This window comes from Heptranchias perlo, chromosome 7, assembly GCF_035084215.1.
Source record: "Heptranchias perlo isolate sHepPer1 chromosome 7, sHepPer1.hap1, whole genome shotgun sequence".
Classification (NCBI taxonomy): Eukaryota; Metazoa; Chordata; class Chondrichthyes; order Hexanchiformes; family Hexanchidae; genus Heptranchias; species Heptranchias perlo.
In genome coordinates, this window is record NC_090331.1 from 49,404,458 (window position 1) to 49,416,881 (window position 12,424).

The 12,424-nt window shown below is 43.3% G+C and overlaps 1 protein-coding gene across 1 annotated transcript in view; it reads right to left on the bottom strand.

Annotated features, from left to right (window-relative positions):
• gorasp2 (golgi reassembly stacking protein 2) overlaps window positions 1-12,424 on the bottom strand; it is a 44,422-nt gene that overhangs the window by 6,743 nt on the left and 25,255 nt on the right. Inside the window, exons 3-4 of the mRNA XM_067987484.1 lie at window positions 6,827-7,030; window positions 959-1,045 (exon numbers count right to left, since the gene is read on the bottom strand). Of these exons, the coding sequence (XP_067843585.1) occupies window positions 959-1,045; window positions 6,827-7,030 (291 nt within the window). The remainder of the gene's footprint in view (window positions 1-958; window positions 1,046-6,826; window positions 7,031-12,424) is intronic.

Consider the following 12,424-nt stretch of genomic DNA (forward strand, 5'->3'; position numbering starts at 1 on the left):
CTGCACAAATCCTACATCTATGTCCTTAAGTTTTATGCAGGATATTTACAATTTAGTTAGGACATTAATACAGGAATGCACTGCAGTATCACCATAACTTTAAGTGAGATTCTCTGTACAAAAACACAAGCGCCCCAACATTTCACTGACATATGATGCACTACATGACCATTCTATTAAACCAAACTATCCTGCCTCCACAACTTAAAGACAAGAGGTCTCAACAATAAGCTGCATGAATCATTATCCGACACTATTTGGTGGTTTGTATTTAAGTAATCTACACTTCTAGTCAGACACTATGGATTTTCCTGATAACTTCCCTCAAATTATTGGATACGCATTCAGCACATAAGTATCAAAGTGTCAAAAAATTCTGGAATAGTCAACAAAAAATAAACCATTCACAGCTTCATGTATCAGTGTTTAACTTAAAATGCAAGTCTGTCAAGGTTTAAATAAGATGAAAATAAACAAGTTACAGAAACAATGCTCTCACGTTTGATGTGAACCTTATCTCTCAATTAGGTTACAGCCTTGGAAGGCTGATCAAGGTGTATTTTTGTCAGCATAAGTGGCGTTATCAACAAGCGAGACCATTTCTTTCACAAACAAGGAGGAAAACATGGATATTTTGAGGAGGGAATTTACATTCCCATCATCTTTACAAGTTAAAAAAAAGCACTCATGATTTTTAACTTAAACTTACCCCTCAATAAAATCCCATCTACACAAAATAAAGATAATTTCAGTCCCAAAACAAACAATACTATATGTTTGCAGTTTCTCAAAGCATTGCAGAATCTCTATGGTGTTGTATGCTTATAGAAAATCATTTTAGGTGCCAGAATACTTGTTATAGATGGTTATAAATGACTTAAAAGGCAAACACATTTTCTAAACTCTACACAGGTTTTTTGTGTATTTAACTTTCAACCTTATACTGTGCTCAATATACCTCATTCATGACGGTGTCTGCTCCAATTATATAGTCCGTGTGAGGTCGAAGACCAGCTAGTGCAGCTGGAGAATTTGGTTCCACTTCCTGGTTTTAAAAAAAAATGAACATAATATGGCTACAAAACCAAAACAGTAATGTAACTCCAGCACGCTTACTTCAAAATTTCTGATGTTCAAAATTTTCTACAAGGATTTTGATGAAAATTATTAGTGCTGCTCATCTCAAAATTGTTACCAAAACTTCAGCTGAAACCCCACCTGAAATCTTCAAGACTATACATCCAACTCAATTACAACCAAGGCCATGGAGGGATCTAAAGATGAGGATTTTAAATTTGCGGTGTGGAGGACAGGGAACCAAATAGGTCAGCAAGAACTGGGGTAATGGATGTGAGGGACTTACTGCGGAACACAAAAAACAGTAATTAGTGTTTTGGACAATTTGGAGGGAGGAAGGTAGAAGGCCAGGAAGAAGATTGTGGAGGTAACAAAGACGGTTTCAGTTGCCGAGGTGGGCAGTGTTGGGGAGGTGAAAGTAAGTGGCCTTTGGAGAAGATATGGTGCCTGCAGCTCAATTCAGGGTCAAACAGGACATTGAGGTTCTGAACAATATGGTTCAGCTTGAAAGAGTGACCAGGGAGGAGGATGGAATCAGTTGCAAATGGAGTTTGTGGTGGAGGCTGAAGATGATGGCTTTGGTCTTCCAAATATTGAGCTGGAAGAAGTTAAGACTCACCTAAAACTGGATGCTGGACAAGCAGTCCAACTGTACAGAGGAAGTCGAGCTGTCAATAGAGGTGATGGAGAGGTAGAGCTGGGCGTCATCAGCATACATGTGAAAGTTGACTGTGTGCCTGCAAATTATAATTGCTGAGAGGCAGCATGTAGATGAGAAAAAGGAGTGGGCCAAGAGTAGGTGCTTGTAGGAACTCCAGAGGTGAAGGTGCAGAGGTGGGAAGAGAAGGCATTTGGATAGGTAGGAATGGAACAATTCTGGACAACCAAGGAGAGATGTCGGAGGAGCATGAAATGGTTGACCAATTTGAATGATGCAAAGAGGTCGAGCAGGACGGGGGGGATAAAACACTATGGTCACAAGCACAGAGATAATCATTCCTGACTTTGGTTAGAACTATTTTGGTGCTGTGAGAAGGGTGGAACAAATCACACAGGGAGTTATGAGACAGATGAGCACAGTACTGGCAGACAACATGTTCAAGGACCTGAGAGAGGAAAGGAAGGCTGGAGTTGGGGCATTAACCAATGAGGACTGAAGTGTCAAAGATGGGTTTTTTGAAGGGGTTCGATGACGCTAATTTTGAGGTGGAGAGGGATAGTTCTTGATATTGTTGACAATATCAGCTAGCATGTGGGCCAGGGAGGGAGTTGGATGGTCAGGAGTTGAGGGGGAAGAGGAGTGAGGGAGCAAGAGGTGGTCTCACATGAGATGAACTTGGAAAAGATGGGGAAATGGGAGAGAAGATGTAGACAGATGGGGTCTGGGAGCAAAGAAATGCATGAGTTCCTTATACTTGGTACTTGAGGCAATAGTGGAGGGGAGAGTGAAAGAGTTTTAAGGAGGCATTTGGCCACGAGAGAAAGAAAAAGGAGGCTTGGGTTATTTTTGCCCTCCAGGAAGAGTGGGAAATTTTGGCTGAGGAGAACAAAGAATGCCAGTACTTGATGTGATCAAGCCAGATCTGGTGATGGATACTTACACCAGTTGTGCACCAGGTATGCTTGAGTTTGTGTCCCTCAGTCTTTAGGGTGCAAAGATGGAGGCTGTACCAAGGGAACGGCAGGAGTCGGAGACATTAAAGACAAGTGAAATAGAGATGCCTGAATGTGGATTAATCCAAGCTACAATTTTTCTTCATTCCTTGAGGAAAAGTATCCTGCCTCTATTCAATGTCTCACTTTGGGGCTGTAACTTGTTTTCAAGTAAACTGGGGTGCATTGTTAACATTTTTAAATATCATATTATTGCATTATAAGTATATTAAAATTACTTTGCAGATTACTGTAAATTACTTAATGTGTGAATCATGAGGGAACTAAGCATAATCAATAGAATCTAAGCAGCAAGATTTTTATTTTTACAAAATATTAGTTTGGCAGAAAACTGAAAATCGTTAAATTAAAATATGAAAATCAAGAAGACCTGCAACAATCTAAATGCATGCTAAATTTTCATAGCGAGTTTTTACATTTTAGTTATTTTTTTCTTATGGCGATCATAAGGAATATATAAAAGCATACTTCATGGTCTCTGGTTACAGTATTAAGGAGGGTCAAGACAAGGTTTATATACTTTATCGTTCAACTATTTAGTTTAAAACCCACTAGGAAAGCACACTATTTAGATTAAGTTTTCTTTCTCTAGCTGTTCAGTCTAGGAAGGAAGGCCAACAAATTAAAACACAATTGCACTATGAATATGAGTTCTCTACTAAGAATGTTGTATCTTATTTGTATCCCTCACCCATTACCAAGAGTGAAGATGATTCAACGGATTTGTAGCTGAGATTTTCAAGGAATAGAAAAAGATATGGGCAATGTCGGGTAAAATTTTGCAGGCTATGAGGAAAGGGCAGGGGAGTGGGACTAACTGGATAGCTCTTTCAAAGAGCCAGCACAGGCACGATGGGCCAAATGGCCTCCTTCTGTGCTTTATCATTCTATGATTCTATCGCTGCCAACCTGCCCAGTTTACCAAATTTAAATTTTAAGAGTAAAACTTTCCCAAATGCTGAAGCAGCAGCTAAAGGTGACATAACTGAACAGACATAAGGGGCCCGATATTACCATGGCGGCAGGGGGGTAGATTGGGCACGTGGGTAACGCACCCGGTGAAATCAGTCTGCTCCGCACGCAATCGCAGGCTGATTGGATCCACTTACCTGTTCTTCCGGGTTCCCCGCTGCTAAGCTGCGCGGCGGGCGGACTGCGCATGCGCAGTAAGGTCTGTCAGCTGGAGGAGCCCTATTTAAAGGGGCAGTCCTCCACTGACTGATGCTGCAAGAAATAGGAAAAATTACAGCATGGAGCAGCCCAGGGGGAAGGCTGCTCCCAGGTTAATGATGCCTCACTCCAACTCTTATTGGATGGGGTGAGGAGGAGGGGGAGGACAGAGATCTTCCCCCCGGCGGGCAGGAGGAAGCGGCCTGCCTCTGCCACCAAGAAAGCCTGGCTCGAGGTGGCAGAGGAGGTCACCTGCACCACCAACATATCGCCCACCTGCATACAGTGCAGGAGGTGCTGCAATGACCTAAGTAGGTCAGCCAAAGTGAGTACACTTACTCATTCCCCTACACTCCGTCTGCCACATCACCGCCCCCACCCCACATCTCCTTCTGCACTGCCAACACTACTCTGTCACATCACTCCAACCTCATCCTCATCTTACCTGCACTTACTCACCTCGCCAGTACTCATCCCGCCACTACCAGTCAACCCAATCCTCATACAATCTCATGGCTCTATCTTATACATCTCTTTCACGGTCAGCCTCACTCAACCTGCCACTACCTGTGCTGCAGCCACAGGGCATGCATCACATATGTGCAGTAGGAAGTGTAAGGCAAATGTTTCGTGAGCATGAAGGGGATGCACAAGGGTGTTTGAGGGTTTGTCCTGGTTTTTATTGATATTTAATTTCTGATCAACTCACATTACATATTATATTGGCACCACTACTGCCATGTCTTTGTGAATTTTGTCTGGTTTGTGCAATAATACCCTTTCCTGAGGATCACAATGAAGACCCACAACTGATGCCACCCATTGTGTCACTGCAGAGTGGGTGTAGGTGTATTTGCAGGGCTCTTTTGTGCAGACGACTGAGAGACGTCGGCGATGTCCCCGGTGGCACCCTGGAAGGATGCAGAGGAGAAGTTGTTGAGGGCAGTGGTGACTTTGACAGCGACGGGTAAGAAGATGGTGCTCGGGCCAGCCGGGAGCAGCTCGGCATGAAGGAAGCTGCAGATGTCCACGACTACATGTCGAGTGACTCTGAGCCTCCGTGTGCACTGCTGCTCAGAGGGGTCCAGGAAGCTGAGCCTCGGTTTGTGGACCCTGTGGCGAGGGTAGTGCCCTCTGTGACACATCTCTCTCTGCAGTTGCCCTCCCTCCTGCTGTGCAGGTGGATGTGTCACAGCACTGTGTTGTGGAGCTCCACGTGTCAGAGGTAGACGGTGTGGCCGGCGAGGCTGGTGATGCTGTTCGCCCTCTGAGGAGGTCATGACTGTAGCTACGGCGGCCCCCATCCGGAAGATGTACATCTGAGGGGGTCCGCAAGGTAGGTAAATGTGTCTGGACACCGGGGTAAGTGTGAAAGTTGGTGAATTTTGTTGTTAGGAGGAGGGTGGTGGAGGCCAATCTTTGTCCAAAGTGACAGAGTGGCCTCCTGCAATGAGTGAGGGTCTCCCCCCCACCACCTGTCAAATGGACCTTTGCAGCTGCCGCAGGCTGATGGCTGCAACACGTCCATTTGAACTGGGAGTGTTTCCCCCAGTACGAGAAATAGTCTCAGTCAGTTGCAAAATCCGATCCCTGCTAAAATAAGAGGTCAATCAGGTCTGTAAACAACCTGAAGTACCTGTTCAAGTACTTAAAGTGGCACCCCGCCGGCTTTAATTGCCGGCAGGAGTACCACATGCGGGGGCGCGTCAGTGGGGAACCCGGAAATGGGGCGGGTTGGAGCTGGGCTCCCGACCCGCCCCGGGAATCCCCGATTTTCGCAGCCCCCGCCGCCACGAACGCACCCGATTGCGGGTGCAAAAATCGAGCCCAAGCTCTTAAAACAGCTTCCTCCAATTATAGTGACCTTTGTGCAAATAAAATGGTAAAGCAAGGAGAAAGCTGCAACGTAAATCTACTTCTGCCAGTAAACAGGAAAAATAAAATTGGCTAACATTCGTCTGTTAACCAACACCAAAAACAGATTAACTGTTCATCTCACTGTTAGAGGCACTATGCTGTGCACAAGATGGCTGTCAGGTTTGCCTACCAAACTAATCACTGCAATTCAAAGTAATTCATTTTATATGAAGCGTTTTGATATGTTTGAGGCACCAGATCTTTCTTTTTGTTCTTTTCTAACTCTGCAGTACTTTCCATATTCAAATATAAATACTGTAATTCTGAATAAAGTAGCACTTTCACATTTAACTTGAAATTGTTCAAATAAGTATAAACTGATAAAAGTATTTGTAATAAATCACAACCGAAGCAATTGCTCTTGATCACCTCCATATACTTTTCAATGGGAACAGTTTCTCTCTATCTACTCTGTCTAGACCCTTCATGATTTTGAATACCTCTATCAAATCTCCTCACAACCATCTCTGTTCCAAGGAGAACAACCCCAGCTTCTCCAGTCTGTCCAGGTAAGTGAAGTCCCTCATCCCTGGAATCATTCTAGTAAATCTCTTCTGCACCCTTTCTAAGGCCTTCACATCTTTCCTTTAGTGCGGTGCCCAGAACTAGACATAATACTCCAGTTGTGGTCGAATCAGTGTTTTATAAAGGTTCATCATAACTGCCATACTTTTGTACTCTATGCCTCTATTTATAAAGCCTAGGATCCCGTATGCTTTTTTAACCGCCTTTTCAACCTGCCCTGCCACCTTCAACGATACATACATTTGTTTCTAAAAAAAATTATAAAATTAGCCATTATTTGAATAATTTAGAGCTAAAAGCATAAATAGCTTTAAAATTGAATCTTTAAAAAATAGTAACTTTCATAAGTTTTCTTCGACACCCAGATAGAAAATGCAATAGGAAATCATACCATTGCATTGTTTTAATACTGGACTTCAACCAAAATCAATTACCTTCCCCCCACCAGTATAAATATACTCACCAACACATGCCACACATTTTCATTAGCTCCCTCGAAACTGCAGAAACGAATGCTGACTCCTAGCAAGCCTTGGCCACCCCACATGTTGCTGGGAGTGACTGTAGTTTCTCTCAATTTGAGCGTCTTGCTGCTGTAGACGACCATTTTAATTGGTTTCTCTACATTGGCCTTCAAAAGATCTTTCAGGGTATCATTGTCCTTATTCTGAAGTCAAAACATAGGAAATATCTTTTAAATTCGTACAGTGAATTCTAACACTGAGTAAATGCTTCTAAAATTAACTGTTGCTCATTTCTCCCAAACCTCACCCCACCCCAATAAAGTAAATCGTTTTATCACCAGTTAACCATCTGAATGCATGGCACCCCCTCCACCTTTGACATGCGAGAGAAGGTAATTCAGGCTTGGGCTGATAAGTGGCAAGTAACATTTGCACCAGACAAGTGCCAGGCAATGACCATCTCCAACAAAAGTGGGTCTAACCACCTCCCCAAGACATTCAACGGCATTACGATCACCGAATCCCCCACCATCAACATCCTGGGGGTCACCATTGACCAGAAACTTAACTGGACCAGCCACATAAATACTGTGGCTACAAGAGCAGGTCAGAGGCTGGGTATTCTGCGGCGAGTGACTCACCTCGTGACTCCCCAAAGCCTTTCCACCATCTACAAGGCACAAGTCAGGAGTGTGATGAATACTCTCCACTTGCCTGGATGAGTGCAGCTCCAACAACACTCAAGAAGCTCGACACCATCCAGGACAAAGCAGCCCATGTTTAGGGTGGTGATTGGCACACCATCCACCACCCTAAATATTCACTCCCTTCACCACGGCACACTGTTGCTGCAGTGTGTATCATCCACAGGATGCACTGCAGCAACTCGCCAAGGCTTCTTCGACAGCACCTCCCAAACCCGCGACCTCTACCACCTAGAAGGACAAGGGCAGCAGACACATGAGAACAACACCACCTGCACGTTCCCCTCCAAGTCACACACCATCCCAACTTGGAAATATATCACCGTTCCTTCATCGTCGCTGGGTCAAAATCCTGGAACTCCCTTCCTAACAACACTGAGGGAGAACCTTCACCACACGGACTGCAGCGGTTCAAGGCGGCGGCTCACCACCACCTACTCAAGGGCAATTAGGGATGGGCAATAAATGCTGGCCTTGCCAGCGATGCCCACATCCCATGAATGAATAAAAAAAATTGGCATTGCACGCTAGCTGGACATTAACAAAATGAAAGGCTTCCTTCTTCATAAAATTTAGGGGGTTGTCGTATGGGGCTTTGGAGTGGCAAATATATTCAGTCAATTGCTTCTTGCACCTGTGGGAACCCTGCCAGTCTGTAGAACTGGACAGCTGTCTCTTTTTTGTTTGTTAGTTTCCATTTGGAAGGATATGAATTGAGTAGCCCTCCTGAATAGAGCATCAGTGACCGTCTTGATGGTAAGCAGCTGGCTGACTAATATGACAAAGGTCATCTGCTGCTGCCTGGAATAATCCAGATACAAAGAAATTCAAGGTAGTGGTGACCTTAACTGTTACAGATAATGCTGTTTGCCCAGTGGAAATGGGCTGTGGATCTTCAGCAGGCAGTTGATATGTTTTCCTAATACTCTCTGGGGAGAAGGGGGAAATGCAGCCTTGTGAGGCACTGATGGTCAGAAAGGTTGAAGATAGAACTTCCTGGTCTGTAGGCCTTGGTATGTGGGCATAAGCAAGTATGGAAGACATGTCTTCTGTGAAGCCTAAATCTAAGAATCTCCAATCTAATCTCTTGTATACCCTCATGCTCTTCATCGGCATAGCAAAATAATAGATTCCCAATGCAAATACTTCTATGTTCCCAATGCAAAGCTGAGTTTAAACTTGCAGCAAAAATCCTCTCATAACTTCCAAAGTTCTAAAGAGATTACTATGTGGGCAAAGTAAAACCAATCTTCAGTGGTGGCATGCAAAATGGCTTCCTCAATGTGGTATCTGCCTCAAAGAAACTTTCCTGCAGCTCCTACCACCACTTGTACAGTCATGGTAATTATTTGGAGTGAGTATGGGGTAAAGTCGGGGGAAGTGGTTTGGCGGGGTTAGCCACGACCCCTTGACTCCATTTACATGACAGATCAGGCTCCTTGCAAGCCATAACGGGCCTAGGCACTTCTTGAGAGGATAATTCAAATGCAGATTTTTAAAAAAATGTTTTATAGCGGACTTGAGGCAGTAGCCTTGAAGAGACACATTTTACCATCCCAAACGGGCCTGAATTAATGTATCCATTTATTTTTCTTCCCATTTTGAGAAGTCATCTTACCTCTATTCAGTACCTTTAATATCATGAACAGGCTCAGTAATTACAATGTTTACAGTCCAGTCCAACAAAAGACAAAATTAAAGGTTCTTTATCTGAATGTGCGCAGCATTCGTAAGATAGACGAATTCACGGCACAAATAGAAACAAATGGGTATGATCTCATGGCCATTACAGAGACCTGGTAGCAAGGTGACCAAGGTTGGGAGCTAAATATTCAGGGTTATTTAACATTTCGGAAGGACAGGAAAAAGGTAAAGGTGGTGGAGTAGCTGTGTTAATAAAGGATGAAATTGGTATAATAGTGAGAAATGATCTTGGCTCAGAAGATCAAGATGTCGAATCAATTTGGGTGGAGGTAAGAAATAGCAAGGGAAAGGAATCACTGGTGGGAGTAGTATATAGGCCCCCTAACAGTAGCTACACTGTAGGGCAAAATATAAATCAGGAAATAAGGGGGGGCTTGTAAAAAAGGTAATGCAATAACCATGGGCGATTTTAACTTTCACATAAATTGGACAAATCAAATTGGCAATAGCCCTGAGGAGGAGTTCATAGAGTGTATTAGGGACTGTTTCTTAGACCAATTCGTCGGGGAACCAAACTGGGAACAGGCCATTTTGGATCTGGTAATGGGTAACGAAACAGGATTAATTAATGATCTCAAAGTAAAGGATCCCTTGGGAAGCAGTGATCATAACATGATAGAATTTCACATCCAATTCGAGAGCGAGGATCTTGGGTCTGAAACTACTGTATTAAACTTAAATAAGGGCAATTATAAAGGAATGGGGGTGGAATTGGCTAAAGTGGACTGGGTAAATAGATTAGATGATATGATGGTGGATAAGCAGTGGCAAACGTCTAAAAAGATATTTTATGACTCGCAACAAAAATATATCCCTGTGAGGAGGAAAGACTCCACAAAAAGGGTGAACCAACCATGGCTAACTAAGAAAGTCAAAGATGGTATCAGGTTAAAAGAAAAAACATACAGCAGGGCAGAGATTACTGGTAAGCCTGAAGATTGGGAAAACTTTAAAAACCAGCAAAAGATAACTAAAAGAATAATAGAGGGAGAAAATAAATTATGAGTAAACTAGCAAGAAATATAAAAACAGACAGTAAAAGCTTCTGCAAGTATATAAAAAGGAAGAGGGTAGCTAAAGTAAACATTGGTCCCTTAGAGGATGAGACTGGGGAAATAATAATGGAAAACAAGGAAATGGCAGAGGAATTGAACAGATATTTTGAATCTGTCTTCACAGTGAAAGACACTAATAACATACCAATAATAGTTGAAAATCAAGGGGCAAAGGGGAGGGAGGAACTAAAAACAACTATCACTAGAGAAAAAGTACGAGGTAAACTAATGGGTCTAAAGGCTGACAAGTCCCCTGGACCTGATGGCTTGCATCTGAAGGTCTTAAAGGAAGTGGCTACAGAGATAGTGGATGCATTGGTTGTAATCTTCCAGAATTCACTAGATTCTAGAAAGGTCCCAGCAGATTGGAAAACCGCAAACATAACACCCCTATTCAAGAAGAGAGTGAGACAGAAAACAGGTAACTATAGACCAGTTAGCCTAACATCTGTCATTGGGAAAATGCTAGAATCCATTATTAAGGAAGTAGTAGCAGGACATTTGGAGACTCATAGTACAGTCAAGGAGAGTCAACGTGGTTTTATGAAGGGGAAAACATGTCTGACAAATTTATTAGAGTTCTTTGAGGAAGTAATGGGTAGGGTGGATAAAGGGGAACCAATGGATGCAGTATATTTGGATTTCCAAAAGTCATTCGATAAGGTACTACATAAAAGATTACTGCACAAGATAAGAGCTCATGGTGTTGGGGGTAACACACTGGCATGGATAGAGGATAGGCTAACTAACAGAAAACAAAGAGTCGGGATAAAAGGGTCATTTTCAAAATGGCAATTTGTAACTAGTGGGGTGCCGCAGGGATCAGTGCTGGGGCCTCAACTATTTACCATATATATCAATGACTTGGATGAAGGAACAGAGTGTCTTGTGGCCAAATTTGCTGATGATACAAAGATAGGTGGAAAAGCAAGTTTCGATAAGGACACAAAGTGTCTGCAAAGGGATATTGACAGGTTAAGTCAATGGGCAAAAATTTGGCAGATGGAATATAATGTGGGAAAATGTGAAGTCATCCACTTTGGGAGCAAAAATAAAAAAGCGAAATATTATTTGAATGGAGAAATACTACAAAATGCTGCGGTACAGAGGAATCTGGGTGTCCTCGTACATGAAACACAAAAAGTCAACATACAGGTGCAGCAGGTAATCCAGAAGGCAAACGGAATATTGGCCTTTATTTCAAGGGGGCGGAGTATAAAAGCAGGGAAGTCATGCTACAACTGTACAGGGTGCTGGTGAGACCACACCTGGAGTTCTGCGTACAGTTCTGGTGCCCTTATTTAAGGAAGGACATACTTGCATTGGAGGCAGTTTAGAGAAAGTTCACTAGGTTGATTCCGGAGTATGGAGGGGTTGTCTTATGAGGAAAAATTGAACTGGTTGGGTCTATACTCATTGGAGTTTAGAAGAATGAGAGGAGATCTTATTGAAACTTACAAGATTCTGAGGGGACTCGACAGGGTAGATGCTGAGATGATGTTACCCCTCAAGGGGGAATCTAAAACTAGGGGGCATAGTCTCAGAATAAGGGGTCGCCAGTTTAAGACGGAAATGAGGAGGAATTTCTTCTCCCAGAGGGTCGTGGATCTTTGGAATTCTTTACCCCAAAAAGCTGTGGAGGCTGAGTCATTGAATACATTCAAGCTGAGTTAGACAAATTTTTGATCAGCAAGGGAGTCAAAGGATGGGGAAAGGGCAGGAAAGTGGAGTTGAGGTAAAAATCAGAACAGCCATGATCTCATTAAATGGCAGAGCAGGCTCGAGGGGCCGAATGGCCTACTCCTGCTCCTATCTCTTATGGTCTTATTGGGGGGAGAATGGGGAAATTTGTATACTATATGAGCTAATAACAGGATCCAGAGACAACTAATATAAATGTTAATGTCTCAGGAATTTGACCCTGTTAGTTACTGGAAGTCTAGAGGATCTTGGCTGTATGTATAAACTGACAACAGACAAAGCCAGCCAAGACGGAGGTAAATTCGAAGCAGGATTCAAGACCCCTGCTCCCCTCACAATTCACAAAGTCAGAGTTCCAGAGGTAGCCACACATGGTTTGCTCTCCATCTCTGTTAAAGGTTTCTCCTTAGCTGACTAGGACTGCAGGCCTGGT